Raw genomic sequence first — 19,245 nt, 5'->3', positions numbered from 1 at the left:
ATCACGGTATCATTCTAAACACTACGTTACAGGAAAATAGCCCCGAGATTCCCGACATGATGTGCAACAGGTTTCTGTTCCTTTAACAAATGGTATGGTTCTGTACACATGTTAATTCGTGGGCAGTGGACAATTTACAAACGAGCAAAAAGTCAGAATGAGTAAAGGTGTACTTTACTTCAGGGGAGAAATAGTCAGGAAAATTCTGCACACGTGGTCAGTGCGAAATGACAGGGGTCAGTGTGGACACGGGTCACTCTCTCTCAATACGATCGACTACCTCACTTGTTTCATTGGAATTCTGGGTTGCAGCTGAGATACACAATTGTCCCAAAATAGATAAACACAAACACAAATCCATCAAAAGTCCTGGGATCGTTCTCTGCACTGGTTATAACTGAGAATAGGGATCCCAAAATACATCTCTACATCGTGTACACCACACCCGTGTGGACAAGTGTCACTCTGTACAAGTGGTCAGTGTGGATAGGGGTCATTCTGTGCATGGGTTAGTGGGGACAGGGCTCACTCTGTGTCACAGCGTCGGTGTGGACTGGGGTCACAGCGTCGGTCTGGACTGGGGTCACAGTGTCGGTGTGGACTGGGGTCACAGTGTCGGTGTGGACTGGGCTCACAGTGTCGGTGTGGACTGGGCTCACAGTGTCGGTGTGGACTGGGGTCACAGCGTCGGTGTGGACTGGGGTCACAGTGTCGGTGTGGACTGGGGTCACAGCGTCGGTGTGGACTGGGCTCACAGTGTCGGTGTGGACTGGGGTCACAGCGTCGGTGTGGACTGGGGTCACAGTGTCGGTGTGGACTGGGCTCACAGTGTCGGTGTGGACTGGGGTCACAGCGTCGGTGTGGACTGGGGTCACAGCGTCGGTGTGGACTGGGGTCACAGCGTCGGTGTGGACTGGGGTCACAGTGTCGGTGTGGACTGGGCTCACAGTGTCGGTGTGGACTGGGCTCACAGCGTCGGTGTGGACTGGGGTCACAGCGTCGGTGTGGACTGGGGTCACAGCGTCGGTGTGGACTGGGGTCACAGTGTCGGTGTGGACTGGGCTCACAGTGTCGGTGTGGACTGGGGTCACAGCGTCGGTGTGGACTGGGGTCACAGCGTCGGTGTGGACTGGGGTCACAGTGTCGGTGTGGACTGGGCTCACAGTGTCGGTGTGGACTGGGGTCACAGCGTCGGTGTGGACTGGGGTCACAGTGTCGGTGTGGACTGGGGTCACAGTGTCGGTGTGGACTGGGGTCACAGCGTCGGTGTGGACTGGGGTCACAGTGTCGGTGTGGACTGGGGTCACAGCGTCGGTGTGGACTGGGCTCACAGTGTCGGTGTGGACTGGGCTCACAGCGTCGGTGTGGACTGGGGTCACTCTGTACATGGGGTCAGTGTGGACAGGAGTTCCAGGGACAGGGTGGACGGGGGTCCCAGGGTCAGTGTGGATGGGGGTCCCAAGGTCAGTATGGACGGGGGTCCCAGGGTCAGTATGGACGGGGGTCCCAGGGTCAGTATGGACGGGGGTCCCAGGGTCAGTATGGACGGGGGTCCCAGGGTCAGTATGGACCGGGGTCCCAGGGTCAGTATGGACCGGGGTCCCAGGGTCAGTATGGACCGGGGTCCCAGGGTCAGTATGGACCGGGGTCCCAGGGTCAGTATGGACCGGGGTCCCAGGGTCAGTATGGACCGGGGTCCCAGGGTCAGTATGGACCGGGGTCCCAGGGTCAGTATGGACCGGGGTCCCAGGGTCAGTATGGACCGGGGTCCCAGGGTCAGTATGGACCGGGGTCCCAGGGTCAGTATGGACCGGGGTCCCAGGGTCAGTATTGACCGGGATCCCAGGGTCAGTGTGGACGGGGGTCCCAGGGTCAGTGTGTACAGGGGCCAATCTAAATGGAGTCAACAGGGACAGTGGTCACACTGTACAAGTCAGAGTGGACAGAGGTCACAGGGTCAGCGTAGATACGATCGACTAACTCACTTGTTTCACTGGAAGTCTGGTTTGCAGTTGAGATACAAAATTGTCCTAAAATAGATAAACACAAACACAAATCCATCAAAAATCCTGGGATCGTTCTCTGCAACTGAGAATAGAGATCCTGAAATACATATCTACATTGTGTATACCACACCTGTGCGTACATGGCTCACTCTCTACACGGGGTCAGTGGGGTCAGGGGACACTCTGTACACGGGGTCAGTGTGGACAGGGGTCACTCTGTACATGGGGTCAGTGGGGGTGAAGTTTACTTTCTATCTTCAGCAGGGACTAACTCACTTGTTTCACTGGCTTCCTGCTCTGTGTCTCTTGTCCTAAAATTTCCTAAAATATAAAAAGACAACATCAATTGCACCAACAAATCATGGGATCGTTCTCTACACTGTGTAACTGGGAAAAGGCTCCCCGAGCTTCATGAGATTATACTCTACACTGTATAACTGGAAAATTACTCCCCATGCTACACGGGATCATTCTCTACACTGTGTGTAAATTGGAAAGGTCTCCTCGAGAATCACGGTACCATTCCAAACACTATGTTACAGGAAAACAGCCCCGCGTTTCTCGACATGGTGTGTAACAGATTTCTGTTCCTTTAACAAATGGCATGATTCTGTACACATGTTAATCTGTGGACAGTGGACAATTTACAAACGGGTTAAAGGTCAGAACTGGGTCACAGTGTGCTTTGCTTCAGATTTTAAAAAGTGTGAAAATCTGCAAACGTGGTCAGTGCGGAAATGTGTCACATGTTCAGGGTGGACCTGGGTCACAGGGTCAGTGTGGACAGGGGTCACAGGGTAAGTGTGGACAGGGGTCACAGGGTCAGCGCGGACAGGGGTCACAGGGTCAGCGCGGACAGGGGTCACAGGGTCAGCGCGGACAGGGGTCACAGGGTCAGCGTGGACAGGGGTCACAGGGTCAGCGTGGACAGGGGTCACAGGGTCAGCGTGGACAGGGGTCACAGGGTCAGCGTGGACAGGGGTCACAGGGTCAGCGTGGACAGGGGTGACAGGGCCAGCGTGGACAGGGGTCACAGGGTCAGCGTGGACAGGGGTCACAGGGTCAGCGTGGACAGGGGTCACAGGGTCAGCGTGGACAGGGGTGACAGGGTCAGCGTGGACAGGGGTCACAGGGTCAGCATGGACAGGGGTCACAGGGTCAGCGTGGACAGGGGTCACAGGGTCAGCGTGGACAGGGGTCACAGGGTCAGCGTGGACAGGGGTCACAGGGTCAGCGTGGACAGGGGTCACAGGGTCAGCGTGGACAGGGGTCACAGGGTCAGCGTGGACCTGGGTCACAGGGTCAGTGTGGACAGGGGTCACAGGGTAAGTGTGGACAGGGGTCACAGGGTCAGCGCGGACAGGGGTCACAGGGTCAGCGCGGACAGGGGTCACAGGGTCAGCGTGGACAGGGGTCACAGGGTCAGCGTGGACAGGGGTCACAGGGTCAGCGTGGACAGGGGTCACAGGGTCAGCGTGGACAGGGGTCACAGGGTCAGCGTGGACAGGGGTGACAGGGCCAGCGTGGACAGGGGTCACAGGGTCAGCGTGGACAGGGGTCACAGGGTCAGCGTGGACAGGGGTCACAGGGTCAGCGTGGACAGGGGTCACAGGGTCAGCCTGGACAGGGGTGACAGGGTCAGTGTGGACAGGGGTCACAGGGTCAGTGAGGACAGGGGTCACAGGGTCAGCGTGGACAGGGGTCACAGGGTCAGCGTGGACAGGGGTCACAGGGTCAGCGTGGACAGGGGTCACAGGGTCAGCGTGGACCTGGGTCACAGGGTCAGTGTGGACAGGGGTCACAGGGTAAGTGTGGACAGGGGTCACAGGGTCAGCGCGGACAGGGGTCACAGGGTCAGCGCGGACAGGGGTCACAGGGTCAGCGTGGACAGGGGTCACAGGGTCAGCGTGGACAGGGGTCACAGGGTCAGCGTGGACAGGGGTCACAGGGTCAGCGTGGACAGGGGTCACAGGGTCAGCGTGGACAGGGGTGACAGGGCCAGCGTGGACAGGGGTCACAGGGTCAGCGTGGACAGGGGTCACAGGGTCAGCGTGGACAGGGGTCACAGGGTCAGCGTGGACAGGGGTCACAGGGTCAGCCTGGACAGGGGTGACAGGGTCAGTGTGGACAGGGGTCACAGGGTCAGTGAGGACAGGGGTCACAGGGTCAGCGTGGACAGGGGTCACAGGGTCAGCGTGGACAGGGGTCACAGGGTCAGCGTGGACAGGGGTCACAGGGTCAGCGTGGACAGGGGTCACAGGGTCAGCGTGGACAGGGGTCACAGGGTCAGCGTGGACAGGGGTCACAGGGTCAGCGTGGACAGGGGTCACAGGGTCAGCGTGGACAGGGGTCACAGGGTCAGCGTGGACAGGGGTCACAGGGTCAGCGTGGACAGGGGTCACAGGGTCAGCGTGGACAGGGGTCACAGGGTCAGCGTGGACAGGGGTGACAGGGTCAGTGTGGACAGGGGTCACAGGGTCAGTGTGGACAGGGGTCACAGGGTCAGTGAGGACAGGGGTCACAGGGTCAGTGTGGACAGGGGTCACAGGGACAGTGTGAATCATAGATTCCTACAGTGCAAAAGAATGCCATTCGGCCCATTGAGTCTGCACCACCTACAATTCCACCCAGGCCCTATTCCTAGAACTCCATGCATTTACCCAAGCTAGTTAGCCTGGAAACTAAGGTGCAATTTAGCATGGCCAATCCACCGAACCCACACATCTTTGGACCTTTATTGTGTGGACAGGAGTCACGGCATCAGTGTGGATAGGGGTCACAGGGACAGTGTGGACAGGGGTCACTCTCTCTCGATACGATCAACTAACTCACTTGTTTCACTGGAAGTCTGGTTTGCAGCTGAGATAGAAAATTGTCCTAAAATACTTAAACACAAACACAAATCCTGGGATTGTTCTCTACAATTGGGAATAGAGATCCCAAAATACATATCTACATTGTGTATACCACACCCGTGTGGACAGGGCTCACTCTGTACACGGGGTCAGTAGGGACAAGGGTCATTTGGTACACAGGGTCAGTATGGACAGGGGTCACTCTACACGGGGTCAGTGTGGACAGGGCTCACTCTGTACGTAGGGTCAGTGTGGACAGTGTACACTGGGTCAGTGGGGGTGAAGTTTACTTTCTACCTTCAGCAGGGACTAACTCACTTGTTTCACTGGCTTTCTGCTCTGATTCTCTCGTCCTAAAATTTCCTAAAATATAAAAAGACAGCATCAATTCCACCAACAAATCATGGGATCGTTCTCTACACTGTGTAACTGGGAAGAGGATCCCCGAGCTTTATGGGTTCATTCTCTACACTGTGTAACTGGGAAATTACTCCCCGTGCTACACGGGATCATTCTCTACACTGTGTGTAAATTGGAATGGTCTCATTGAGAATCATGGTATCATTCTAAACACTATGTTACAGGAAAACAGCCCCCTGAGATTCCCGACATGATGTGTAACAGATGGCGTGATTCTTTACACATGTTAATCTGTGGACAGTGGACAATTTACAAACGGGTTAAAGGTCAGCAATGGGTCACAGTGTACTTTGCTTTGGGGGAAATAGTCAGGAAGATTCTGCACACGTGGTCAGTGCGGAAATGTGTCACATGTCCAGGGTGGACCGGGGTCACAGAGTCAGTGTGCAAACGGGTCACAGGGTAAGTGTGGACGGGGGTCACAGGGTAAGTGTGGACAGGGGTCACAGGGTCTGTGTGGACAGGGGTCACAGGGTCTGTGAGGACAGGGGTCACAGGGTCAATGTGGACATAGGTCACAGGATCAGTACGGACAGGGGTCACTCTGTACACACGGTCAATGTGGACAGTGGTTACAGGATCAGTGTGGACAGGGGTCACAGAATGGGGTCACAGGATCAGTGCGGACAGGGGTCACAGGATCAGTGCGGACAGGGGTCACAGGATCAGTGCGGACAGGGGTCACAGGATCAGTGCGGACAGGGGTCACAGGATCAGTGCGGACAGGGGTCACAGGATCAGTGCGGACAGGGGTCACAGGATCAGTGCGGACAGGGGTCACAGGATCAGTGCGGACAGGGGTCACAGGATCAGTGCGGACAGGGGTCACAGGATCAGTGCGGACAGGGGTCACAGGATCAGTGCGGACAGGGGTCACAGGATCAGTGCGGACAGGGGTCACAGGATCAGTGCGGACAGGGGTCACAGGATCAGTGCGGACAGGGGTCACAGGATCAGTGCGGACAGGGGTCACAGGATCAGTGCGGACAGAGGTCACAGGATCAGTGCGGACAGGGGTCACAGGATCAGTGCGGACAGGGGTCACAGGATCAGTGCGGACAGGGGTCACAGGATCAGTGCGGACAGGGGTCACAGGATCAGTGCGGACAGGGGTCACAGGATCAGTGCGGACAGGGGTCACAGGATCAGTGCGGACAGGGGTCACAGGATCAGTGCGGACAGAGGTCACAGGATCAGTGCGGACAGGGGTCACAGGATCAGTGCGGACAGGGGTCACAGGATCAGTGCGGACAGGGGTCACAGGATCAGTGCGGACAGGGGTCACAGGATCAGTGCGGACAGGGGTCACAGGATCAGTGCGGACAGGGGTCACAGGATCAGTGCGGACAGGGGTCACAGGATCAGTGCGGACAGGGGTCACAGGATCAGTGCGGACAGGGGTCACAGGATCAGTGCGGACAGGGGTCACAGGATCAGTGTGGACAGGGGTCACAGGATCAGTGTGGACAGGGGTCACTCTGTACACACAGTTAGTATGGTCAGGGGTCACAGGGTCTGTGTGAATCATAGATTCCTACAGTGCAAAAGGCGGCCATTTGGCCCATTGAGTCTGCACCGACTACAATCCCACCCAGGCCCTATCCCTATAACCCCAAGCATTTGCCCTAGGTAGTCCCTGGACACTAAGGGGCAATTTAGCGTGGCCAATCCACCTAACCTGCACATCTTTGGACTTTACATAGTGTGGACGGGAGTCATAGGGTCAGTGTGGAGAGGGGTCACAGGGTCAATGTGGACTGGGTTCACAGGGACAGTGTGGACAGGGATCACAGAGTCAGTGTGGACAGGGGTCACTCTCTCTCGATGTGATCGACTAACTCACTTGTTTCACTGGAAGTCTGGTTTGCAGCTGAGATACAAAATTGTCCTAAAATAGGTTAAACACAAACACAAATTAATCGGAAATCCTGTGATCAAAGAACAAGAACAAAGAACAGTACAGCACAGGAAACAGGCCCTTCGGCCCTCCAAGCCTGTGCTGCTCATTGGTCCAACTAGACCATTCGTTTGTATCTCTCCATTCCCAGGCTGCTCATGTGACTATCCAGGTAAGTCTTAAACGATGCCAGCGTGTCTGCCTCCACCACCCTGCTTGGCAGCGCATTCCAGGCCCCCACCACTCTGTGTGAAAAAACATCCCTCTGATATCTGAGTTATACCTCGCCCCTCTCACCTTGAGCCTGTGACCCCTCGTGATCGTCACCTCCAACCTGGGAAAAAGCTTCCCACTGTTCACCCTATCTATACCCTTCATAATTTTGTACACCTCTATGAGGTCTCCCCTCATTCTCCATCTTTCCAGGGAGAACAAGCCCAGTTTACCCAATCTCTCTTCATAGCTAAGACCCTCCATACCAGGCAACATCCTGGTAAACCTTCTCTGCACTCTCTCTAACGCCTCCACGTCCTTCTGGTAGTGTGACGACCAGAACTGGACGCAGTACTCCAAATGTGGCCTAACCAGCGTTCTATACAGCTGCATCATCAGACTCCAGCTTTTATACTCTATACCCCGTCCTATAAAGGCAAGCATACCATATGCCTTCTTCACCGCCTTCTCCACCTGTGCTGCCACCTTCAAGGATTTGTGGACTTGCACACCTAGGTCCCTCTGTGTTTCTATACTCTTGATGACTCTGCCATCTATTGTATAACTCCCCCCTACATTATTTCTTCCAAAATGCATCACTTCGCATTTATCTGGATTAAATTCCATCTGCCATTTCTCCGCCCAATTTTCCAGCCTATCTATATCCTGCTGTATTGTCCGACAATGTTTATCGCTATCCACAAGTCCAGCCATCTTCGTGTCATCCACAAACTTGCTGATAACACCAGTTACACCTTCTTCCAAATCATTTATATATATCACAAATAGCAGAGGTCCCAGTACAGAGCCCTGCGGAACACCACTGGTCACAGACCTCCAGCCGGAAAAAGACCCTTCGACTGCTACCCTCTGTCTCCTGTGGCCAAGATGTGGAGATGCCGGCGTTGGACTGGGGTAAGCACAGTAAGAAGTCTCACAATACCAGGTTAAAGTCCAATAGGTTTATTTGGTAGCAAATCCGAAAGCTTATGGTATTTGCTACCAAATAAACCTGTTGGACTTTAACCTGGTGTTGTGAGACTTCTTACTGTCCTGTGGCTAAGCCAGTTTTCTACCCATCTAGCCACCTCTCCTTGTATCCCATGAGCCTTAACCTTCTTAACCAACCTGCCATGAGGGACTTTGTCAAATGCCTTACTGAAATCCATATAGATGACATCCACGGCCCTTCCTTCGTCAACCGTTTTTGTCACTTCCTCAAAAATCATTCTCTGCATTCTCTGCAAATGAGAATAGAGATCCCAAAATACATATCTACATTTTGTATACCACACCCATGTGGACAGGGCTCACTCTGTACATGGGGTCAGTGGGGACAGGGGTCACTCTGTGTCAGTGGGAGTGAAGTTTACTCTCTATCTTCAGCAGGGACTAACTCACTTGTTTCACTGGCTTTCTGCTCTGTGTCTCACGTCCTAAGATTTCCTAAAATATAAAAAGACAGCATCAATTCCACCAACAAATCATGGGATCGTTCTCTACACTGTGTGTAACTGGGAAAAGGCTCCCCGAGCTTCATGAGATAATTCCCTACACTGTGTAACTGGGAAATTACTTCCCATGCAACACGGGATCATTCTTCACACTGTGTGTAAATTGGAAAGGTCTCGTTGAGAATCATTCGAAACACTATGTTACAGGAAAACAGCCCCCTGAGATTCCCGACATGACGTGTAACAGATTTCTGTTCCTTTAACAAATGCCGTGATTCTATACACATGTTAATCTGTGGACAGTGGACAATTTACAAGCGGGTTAAAGGTCATAAATGGGTCACAGTGTACTTTGCTTCAGGGGAAAAATAGTGAGTGAAAATCTGCAAACGTGGTCAGTGCGGAAATGTGTCACATATTCAGGGTGGACCAGGGTCACAGGGTCAGTGTGCAAAGGGGTCACAGGGTAAGTGTGGATAGGGGTCACAGGGTCTGCGAGGACAGGGGTCACAGGGTCAGTGTGGACAGGGGTCACAGGGTCAGTGTGGACAGGGGTCACAGGGTCAGTGTGGACAGGGGTCACAGGGTCAGTGTGGACAGGGGTCACAGGGTCAGTGTGGACAGGGGTCACAGGGTCAGTGTGGACAGGGGTCACAGGGTCAGTGTGGACAGGGGTCACAGGGTCAGTGTGGACAGGGGTCACAGGGTCAGTGTGGACAGGGGTCACAGGGTCAGTGTGGACAGGGGTCACAGGGTCAGTGTGGACAGGGGTCACAGGGTCAGTGTGGACAGGGGTCACAGGGTCAGTGTGGACAGGGGTCACAGGGTCAGTGTGGACAGGGGTCACAGGGTCAGTGTGGACAGGGGTCACAGGGTCAGTGTGGACAGGGGTCACAGGGTCAGTGCGGACAGTTAGTATGGTCAGGGGTCACAGGGTCAGTGTGAATCATAGATTCCTACAGTGCAAAAGGCGGCCATTCGGCCCATTGAGTCTGTACCAACTACAATCCCACCCAGGCCCTATTCCTAGAACCCCATGCATTTACCCAAGCTGGTGCCTGGACACTAAAGCGCAATTTGGCATGGCCAATCCACCGAACCCACACATCTTTGGACCTTTATTGTGTGGACAGGAGTCACGGCATCAGTGTGGATAGGGGTCACAGGGACAGTGTGGACAGGGGTCACTCTCTCTCGATACGATCAACTAACTCACTTGTTTCACTGGAAGTCTGGTTTGCAGCTGAGATAGAAAATTGTCCTAAAATACTTAAACACAAACACAAATCCATCACAAATCCTGGGATTGTTCTCTACAATTGGGAATAGAGATCCCAAAATACATATCTACATTGTGTATACCACACCCAGTGTAACAACCCAATAGTAACAGGTATGTTGAGGAGCAGATAGGGAAACAGATCCTGAAGAGATGTAGTAATAACAGGGTTGTCGTGATGGGAGACTTTAATTTCCCAAACATTGATTGGAATATCCCAAGGGTAAGGGGTTTGGATGGGGAGGAGTTTGTGAGGTGTGTTCAGGAGGGTTTCCTGACACAGCATGTGGATAAACCTACAAGAGGAGAGGCTGTACTCGATCTGGTACTGGCTAATGAGCCTGGACAGGTGTCGGATCTCTCAGTGGGGGAGCATGTTGGGGATAGTGATAACATCTCCTTTACGCTAACATTGGAAAGAGATAGGATCAGGCAAGCTAGGAAAGTGTTCATCTGGAGTAAGGGGAAATATGGAGCCATCAGGCAGGAGTTTAGAGGCGTAAATTGGAAGGAGGTATTCTCGAGGGAAAGTACCGAAGGTGGCAGATTTTCAAGGAATGTTTGTCTGGAGTTCTACATGACAACGTTCCGATGAGACAGGGAGGTTTTGGTAGGTTACGGGAACCGTGGTGCACGAAAGCTGTGCTGAATCTAGTCAAAAGATTGAGTATGTGCACTTTAAGAAAGAGGTTGTGCTGGAATCCTTGAATGGCATCAAGGTAGATAAGTCGCCGGGTCCGGATGGGATGTACCCCAGGTTACTGTGGGAGGCGAGGGAAGAGATTGCAGAGCCTCTGGCGATGATCTTTGCGTCGTCGATGAAGACGGGAGAGGTGCCGGAGGATTGGAGGATTGCGGATGTGGTTTGCGGGTGACACGGTAGCACAGTGGTTAGCACTGCTGCTTCACAGCTCCAGGGACCTGGGTTTGATTCCCGGCTTGGGTCACTGTCTGTGTGGAGTTTGCACATTCTCCTCATGTCTGCGTGGGTTTCCTCCCACAGTCCAAAGATTTAGGTTGATTGGCCATGTTAAAATTGCCCTTAGTGTCCTGAGATGCATAGGTTAGTGGGTAAATATCTAGGGACATGGAGGTAAGGCCTGGGTGGGATTGTGGTCGGTGCAGACTCGATGGGCCGAATGGCCTCTTTCTGTACTGTAGGGTTTCGATGATTCTATGATTCTATGGTTCCTATTTTCAAGGAGAGGAATAGGGATAGCCCAGGAAATTACCGACCGGTGAGTCTAACCTCAGTGGTTGGTAAGCTGATGGAGAAGATCCTGAGGGACAAGATTTATGAGCATTTAGAGAGGTTTAGTATGCTCAAACGTAGTCAGCACGGCTTTGTCAAAGGCAAATGTGCCTTACGAGCCTGGTGGAGTTCTTTGAAAATGTGACTAAACACATTGACGAAGGAAAAGCGGTAGATGTGGTTTACATGGACTTCAGCAAGGCATTCGATAAGGTCCCCCATGCAAGACTTCTCGAGAAAGTGAGAGGGCATGGGATCCAACGGGCTGTTGCCCTGTGGATTCAGAACTGGCTTGCCTGTAGAAGGCAGAGAGTGGTTGTAGACGGGTCTTTTTCTGAATGGAAGTCGGTCACTAGTGGAGTGCCCCAGGGATCTGTTCTGGGACCCTTGCTGTTTGTCATTTTCATAAATGACCTGGATGAGGAAGTGGGGGGATGGGTTGGTAAGTTTGCTGATGGCACGAAGGTTGGTGGTGTTGTGGATAGTTTGGAGGGATGTCAGAAGCTGCAGCGTGACATAGATAGGATGCAAGACTGGGCGGAGAAGTGGCAGATGGACTTCAACCCGGATAAATGTGTAGTGGTCCATTTTGGCAGGTCAAATGGGATGAAGGAGTATAATATCAAGGGTAAGACTCTTAGCAGTGTAGAGGATCAGAAGGACCTTGGGGTCCGGGACCATAGGACTCTTAAATTGGCCTCGCAGGTAGAGGAGGTGGTTAAGAAGGCGTATGGTGTGCTGGCCTTCATCAATCAAGGGATTGAGTTTAGGAGTCGGGTGATAATGATGCAGCTTTATAAGACCCTCGTCAGACCCCACTTAGAGTACTGTGCTCAGTTCTGGTCGCCTCATTACAGGAAGGATGTAGAAATTATTGAAAGGGTGCAGAGAAGATTTACAAGGATGTTGCCTGGATTGGTTGGCATGCCTTATGAGGATAGGTTGAGGGAGCTCGGTCTTTCCTCCTTGGAGAGACGAAGGATGAGAGGTGACCTGATAGAGGTGTACAAGATGTTGAGAGGCATAGATCGGGTGGATTCTCGGAGGCTTTTTCCCAGGGCTGAAATGGTTGCTACGAGAGGACACAGGTTTAAGGTGCTGGGGAGTAGGTACAGAGGAGATGTCAGGGGTAAGTTTTTCACTCAGAGGGTGGTGGGTGAGTGGAATCGGCTGCCGTCAATGGTGGTGGAGGCAAACTCGATAGGGTCTTTTAAGAGACTTCTGGATGAGTACATGGGACTTAATAGGATTGAGGATTATAGGTAAGCCTCTATATAGGCCTAGGTAGGTAGGGACATGAGCGGCGCAACTTGTGGGCCGAAGGGCCTGTTTGTGCTGTAGTTTTTCTATGTTTCTACACCCGTGTGGACTGGGCTCACTCTGTACATGGGGTCAGTGTTAACAGGGGTCACTCAGTACACTGGGTCAGTGGGGGTGAAGTTTACTTTCTATCTTTAGCAGGGACTAACTCACTTGTTTCATTGGCTTCCTGGTCTGAGTCTCTTGTCCTAAAATTTCCTAAAATATAAAGACAGCATCAATTCCACCAACAAATCATCGAATCGTTCTGTCCACTGTGTAACTGGGAAGAGGCTCCCTGAGCTTTATGGGTTCATTCTCTACACTGTGTGATGCGCTATCAATTAGGCAAAAGACTACTTGTGTGCCAATACAACTGTAGGCTTTTATTCATTACAGAACTTGGAGCAAAAATATATTCCAGCAAAAAACAAGGATTGTAAGAAAAGGGAGAACCAGCCGTGGATAACGAAGGAAATAAAGGAGAGTATTAAAATAAAAACAGCTGCGTCCAGAGTGGCCAAAAATAGTGGAGAAACAAGTGATTGGGAAAAATTTAAGAAACAACAAAGAGAGACTAAGAAAGCGATAAAGAAAGGAAGGATAGACTATGAAGCTAGGCTAGCAATTAATATAAAAAATGATAGTAAAAGTTTTTATAAATATATAAAAAGGAATAGAGTGGCTAGAGTGAATGTTGGACCCTTGGAGGACGAGAGGGGGGAGTTAATAGTGGGAAATGAGGATATGGCTGAGTCTTTAAATACGTTTTTTGTGTCGGTCTTCACGGTGGAGGACACAAATAGTTTGCCAAATATTAACGATAGAGGGTTGGCAGCAGGAGAAACACTTAATACAATTAATGTTACCAGAGAGGCAGTGCTGGGTAGACTAATGGGACTGAAGGTGGACAAGTCCCCGGGTCCGGATGGAATGCATCCCAGGGTATTGAAAGAAATGTCAGAGGTAATAGTGGATGCGTTAGTGATTATTTATCAAAACTCGTTGCATTCTGGGGTAGTGCCGGTTGATTGGAAAACGGCTAATGTTACGCCGCTGTTTAAAAAAGGAAGGAGACAAAAGGCGGGTAACTATAGGCCGGTCAGCTTAACGTCTGTAGTAGGAAAAATGCTGGAATCCATTATTAAAGAGGAGATAGCAGGGCATCTGGATAGAAATGGTTCGATCAATCAGACGCAGCATGGATTCATGAGGGGAAAGTCCTGCTTGACGAACATGTTGGATTTTTATGAAGATGTGACTAGGGCGGTTGATGGAGGAGAACCGGTGGATGCGGTGTTTTTGGATTTCCAAAAGGCGTTTGATAAGGTGCCCCATAAAAGGCTGCTGAAGAAGATTAGGGCACACGGAGTTGGGGGTAGTGTGTTAAAGTGGATTGGGGACTGGCTATCCGACAGGAAGCAAAGAGTCGGAATAAATGGGTGTTTTTCCGGTTGGAGGAAGGTAACTAGTGGCGTGCCGCAGGGATCGGTACTCGGGCCGCAACTGTTTACCATTTATATAGATGATCTGGAGGAGGGGACGGAGTGTAGGGTAACGAAGTTTGCAGACGACACAAAGATAAGTGGAAAAGTGAATCGTGTGGAGGACGGAGAAGATCTGCAGAGAGATTTGGACAGGCTGAGTGAGTGGGCGAGGATATGGCAAATGGAGTATAACGTTGAGAAATGCGAGGTTATACACTTTGGAGGAAATAATAACAAATGGGATTACTATCTCAATGGAAACAAATTAAAACATGCTACCGTGCAAAGGGACCTGGGGGTCCTTGTGCATGAGACGCAAAAGCCCAGTCTGCAGGTACAACAGGTGATCAAGAAGGCAAATGGGATGTTGGCCTATATTGCGAGGGGGATAGAATATAAAAGCAGGGATGTCTTGATGCACCTGTACAGGGCATTGGTGAGGCCGCAGCTGGAATACTGTGTGCAGTATTGGTCCCCTTATATGAGGAAGGATATATTGGCATTGGAGGGAGTGCAGAGAAGGTTCACCAGGTTGATACCGGAGATGAGGGGTTTGGATTATGAGGAGAGGCTGAGGAGATTGGGTTTGTACTCGTTGGAGTTTAGAAGGATGAGGGGGGATCTTATGGAGACTTATAAGATAATGCGGGGGCTGGATAGGGTGGAGGCGGAGAGATTCTTTCCACTTAGTAAGGAAGTTAAAACTAGAGGACACAGCCTCAAAATAAAGGGGGGTCGGTTTAAGACAGAGTTGAGGAGGAACTTCTTCTCCCAGAGGGTGGTGAATCTCTGGAATTCTCTGCCCACTGAGGTGGTGGAGGCTACCTCGCTGAATATGTTTAAAGCGCGGATGGATGGATTCCTGATCGGTAAGGGAATTAAGGGTTATGGGGATCAGGCGGGTAAGTGGTACTGATCCACGTCAGATCAGCCATGATCCTATTGAATGGCGGGGCAGGCTCGAGGGGCTAGATGGCCTACTCCTGCTCCTATTTCTGATGTTCTTATGTTCATATCCCAACAGATAACCGACCCGAACTGAACAAGTGGGAGGAAACAGCCACCTTTATACTAGGTGACAAGGGGAGGAGCCAGCAGGGGATGTGCCCAGGCATGACAAACACACAACGGTGGTCCAGGCAGGACAAAGGCACAACTGAAGTCCATCACACTGTGTAACTGGGAAATTACTCCCCGTGCTACACGGGATCATTCTCTACACTGTGTGTAAATTGGAAAGGTCTCGTTGAGAATCAAGGTATCATTCTAAACACTATGTTACAGGAAAACAGCCCCCTGAGATTCCCGACATGGTGTGTAACAGATTTCTGTTCCTTTAACAAATCACACGATTCTGTACACATGTTAATCTGTGGATCGTGGACAATTTACAAATGGGTTAAAGGTCAACAATGGGTCACAGTGTACTTTGCTTCGGGGGAAATAGTGAGTGAAAATCTGCACACGTGGTCAGTGCGGAAATGTGTCACACATTCAGTGTGAACCAGAGTCACAGAGTCAGTGTGGATCGAGGTCACAGGGTCAATGAGGATCGAGGTCACAGGGTCAATGAGGATCGAGGTCACAGGGTCAGTGTGCAAAGGGGTTACAGGGTAAGTGTGGACAGGGGTCACAGGGTAAGTGTAGACAGGGGTCACAGGGTAAGTGTAGACAGGGGTCACAGGGTAAGTGTAGACAGGGGTCACAGGGTAAGTGTAGACAGGGGTCACAGGGTAAGTGTGGACAGGGGTCACAGGGTAAGTGTAGACAGGGGTGACAGGGTCTGTGAGCGCAGGGGTGACAGGGTCAATGTGGGCACGGGTCACAGGGTCAGTGTGGACAGGGGTCACAGGATCACTGCGGTCAGGTGTCACAGGGCCACTGCGGACAGGGGTCACAGGGCCACTCCGGACAGGGGTCACAGGGCCACTGTGGACAGGGGTCACAGGGCCACTGTGGATAGGGGTCACAAAGCCACTGTGGACAGGGGTCACAGGGCCACTGTGGACAGGAGTCACAGGGCTACTGTGGACAGGGGTCACTCTGTACACACTATCAGTATGTACAGGTGTCACAGGGTCAGTGTGGACAGGGGTCACTCTCTCTCGATGCGATCAACTAACTCACTTGTTTCACTGGAAGTCTGGTTTGTAGCCGAGATACAAAATTGTCCTAAAATAGATAAACACAAATCCATCAGAAATCCTGGGATCGTTCTCTGCAACTGGGAATAGAGATCCCAAAATACATATCTACATTCTGTACACCACACCCGTGTGGACAGGGCTCACTCTGTACACAGGGTCAGTGGGGACAGGGGTCACTCTGTAAACAGTGCCTGTGGGGGTGAAGTTTACTCTCTATCTTCAGCAGGGACTAACTCACTTGTTTCTCTGGCTTCCTGCTCTGTGTCTCTCGTCCTAAAATGTCCTAAACTATAAAAAGACAGCATCAAATCCACCAACAAATCATGGGATTGTTCTCTACACTGTGTGTAACTGGGAAATTACTCCCCGTGCTACACGGGATCATTCTCTACACTGTGTGTAAATTGGAAAGGTCTCCTTGAGAATCACGGTATCATTCTAAACGCTATGTTACAGGAAAATAGCCCCGAGATTCCCGACATGATGTGTAACAGATTTCTGTTCCTTTAACAAATGGCGTGATTTTGTACACATGTTAATCTGTGGACAGTGGACAATTTACAAATGGGTTCAAGGTCAGAAATGGGTCATAGAAATCATATAAACCCTACACTGCAGAAAGAGGCCATTTGGCCCATCGAGTCTGCACCGACCACAATCCCACCCAGGCCCTACTCCCATATCCCTGCATATTTACCCACTAATCCCTCTAACCTACGCACCTCAGGATACTAAGGGCAATTTTAGCATGGCCAATCAACCTAACCCGCACATCTTTGGACTGTGGGAGGAAACCGGAGCACCCGGAGGAAACCCACGCAGACACGAGGAGAATGTGCAAACTCCACACAGACAGTGACCCAAGCCGGGAATCAAACCCAGGTCCCTGGAGCTGTGAAGCAGCAGTGCTAACCACTGTGCTACCGTGCCGCCCATACTTTACTTCGGGGGGAAATAGGAAAATTCTGCACACATGTTCAGTACTGAAATGACAGGGGTCACTGTACACGGGGGTCACTGTGGACAGGGGTCACAGGGTCAGTGTGGACAGGGATCAATTTCTCGATACGATCGACTAACTAACTCACTTGTTTCACTGGAATTCTGGGTTGCAGCTGAGATACAAAATTGTCCTAAAATAGATAAACACAAATTCAAATCCATCAAAAATCCTGGGATCGTTCTCTGCACTGGCTGTAACTGGGAATAGAGATCCCAAAATGCATATCTACATTGTGTACACCATACCCGCCTGGACAAGTGTCACTCTGTGCAAGGGGTCAGTGGGGATAGGACTCACTCTGTACACGGCGTCAGTGAGGGTGAAGTTTCCTCTCTATCTTAAGCGGAGACTAATTCATTTGTTTCTCTAGCTTCCTGCTATGTGTCTCTCATCCTAAAATATCAAACACAGAATCAAATCCACCAACAAATGCTGGGATCATTCTCTACATTGTGTGTAACTGGGAAATAACTCCCCGAGCTATATGGGTTCATTCTCTACACGGTGTGTAACTGGGGAAATTACTCCCCATGCTATACGGGATCATTCTCTACAATGTGTGCAAATTGGAAAGCTGCCCTTGAAAATCATGGTATAATTCTAAACACTAAGTTACAGGAAAACAGCCCCCCGAGATTCCCGACATGGTGTGTAACAGATTCTGTTCCTTTAACAAATGCCGTGATTCTGTACACATGTTAATCTGTGGACAGTGGACAATTTACAAATGGGTTCAAGGTCAGAAATGGGTCATAGAAATCATATAAACCCTACACTGCAGAAAGAGGCCATTTGGCCCATCGAGTCTGCACCGACCACAATCCCACCCAGGCCCTACTCCCATATCCCTGCATATTTACCCACTAATCCCTCTAACCTACGCACCTCAGGATACTAAGGGCAATTTTAGCATGGCCAATCAACCTAACCCGCACATCTTTGGACTGTGGGAGGAAACCGGAGCACCCGGAGGAAACCCACGCAGACACGAGGAGAATGTGCAAACTCCACACAGACAGTGACCCAAGCCGGGAATCAAACCCAGGTCCCTGGAGCTGTGAAGCAGCAGTGCTAACCACTGTGCTACCGTGCCGCCCATACTTTACTTCGGGGGGAAATAGGAAAATTCTGCACACATGTTCAGTACTGAAATGACAGGGGTCACTGTACACGGGGGTCACTGTGGACAGGGGTCACAGGGTCAGTGTGGACAGGGATCAATTTCTCGATACGATCGACTAACTAACTCACTTGTTTCACTGGAATTCTGGGTTGCAGCTGAGATACAAAATTGTCCTAAAATAGATAAACACAAATTCAAATCCATCAAAAATCCTGGGATCGTTCTCTGCACTGGCTGTAACTGGGAATAGAGATCCCAAAATGCATATCTACATTGTGTACACCATACCCGCCTGGACAAGTGTCACTCTGTGCAAGGGGTCAGTGGGGATAGGACTCACTCTGTACACGGCGTCAGTGAGGGTGAAGTTTCCTCTCTATCTTAAGCGGAGACTAATTCATTTGTTTCTCTAGCTTCCTGCTATGTGTCTCTCATCCTAAAATATCAAACACAGAATCAAATCCACCAACAAATGCTGGGATCATTCTCTACATTGTGTGTAACTGGGAAATAACTCCCCGAGCTATATGGGTTCATTCTCTACACGGTGTGTAACTGGGGAAATTACTCCCCATGCTATACGGGATCATTCTCTACAATGTGTGCAAATTGGAAAGCTGCCCTTGAAAATCATGGTATAATTCTAAACACTAAGTTACAGGAAAACAGCCCCCCGAGATTCCCGACATGGTGTGTAACAGATTCTGTTCCTTTAACAAATGCCGTGATTCTGTACACATGTTAATCTGTGGACAGTGGACAATTTACAAATGGGTTCAAGGTCAGAAATGGGTCATAGAAATCATATAA

The 19,245-nt window shown here is 51.0% G+C and overlaps 1 protein-coding gene across 8 annotated transcripts in view; it reads right to left on the bottom strand.

The window, feature by feature from the left end:
- LOC144498728 (protein-methionine sulfoxide oxidase mical3a-like) overlaps nucleotides 1–19,245 on the bottom strand; it is a 702,250-nt gene that overhangs the window by 375,782 nt on the left and 307,223 nt on the right. For 3 of the 8 annotated variants that reach the window (XM_078220301.1, XM_078220303.1, XM_078220304.1), the window contains exon 16: nucleotides 1,986–2,030. The exons of the other annotated variants lie outside the window; for them this stretch is intronic. In XM_078220301.1, the coding sequence (XP_078076427.1) occupies nucleotides 1,986–2,030 (45 nt within the window). The remainder of the gene's footprint in view (nucleotides 1–1,985; nucleotides 2,031–19,245) is intronic. 8 annotated transcript variants of the gene reach the window in all.

This window comes from Mustelus asterias, chromosome 9, assembly GCF_964213995.1.
Source record: "Mustelus asterias chromosome 9, sMusAst1.hap1.1, whole genome shotgun sequence".
Classification (NCBI taxonomy): domain Eukaryota; kingdom Metazoa; phylum Chordata; class Chondrichthyes; order Carcharhiniformes; family Triakidae; genus Mustelus; species Mustelus asterias.
The sequence above is the reverse complement of the archived record's forward strand: the minus strand, read 5'-3'. Positions and strand labels throughout refer to the sequence as shown.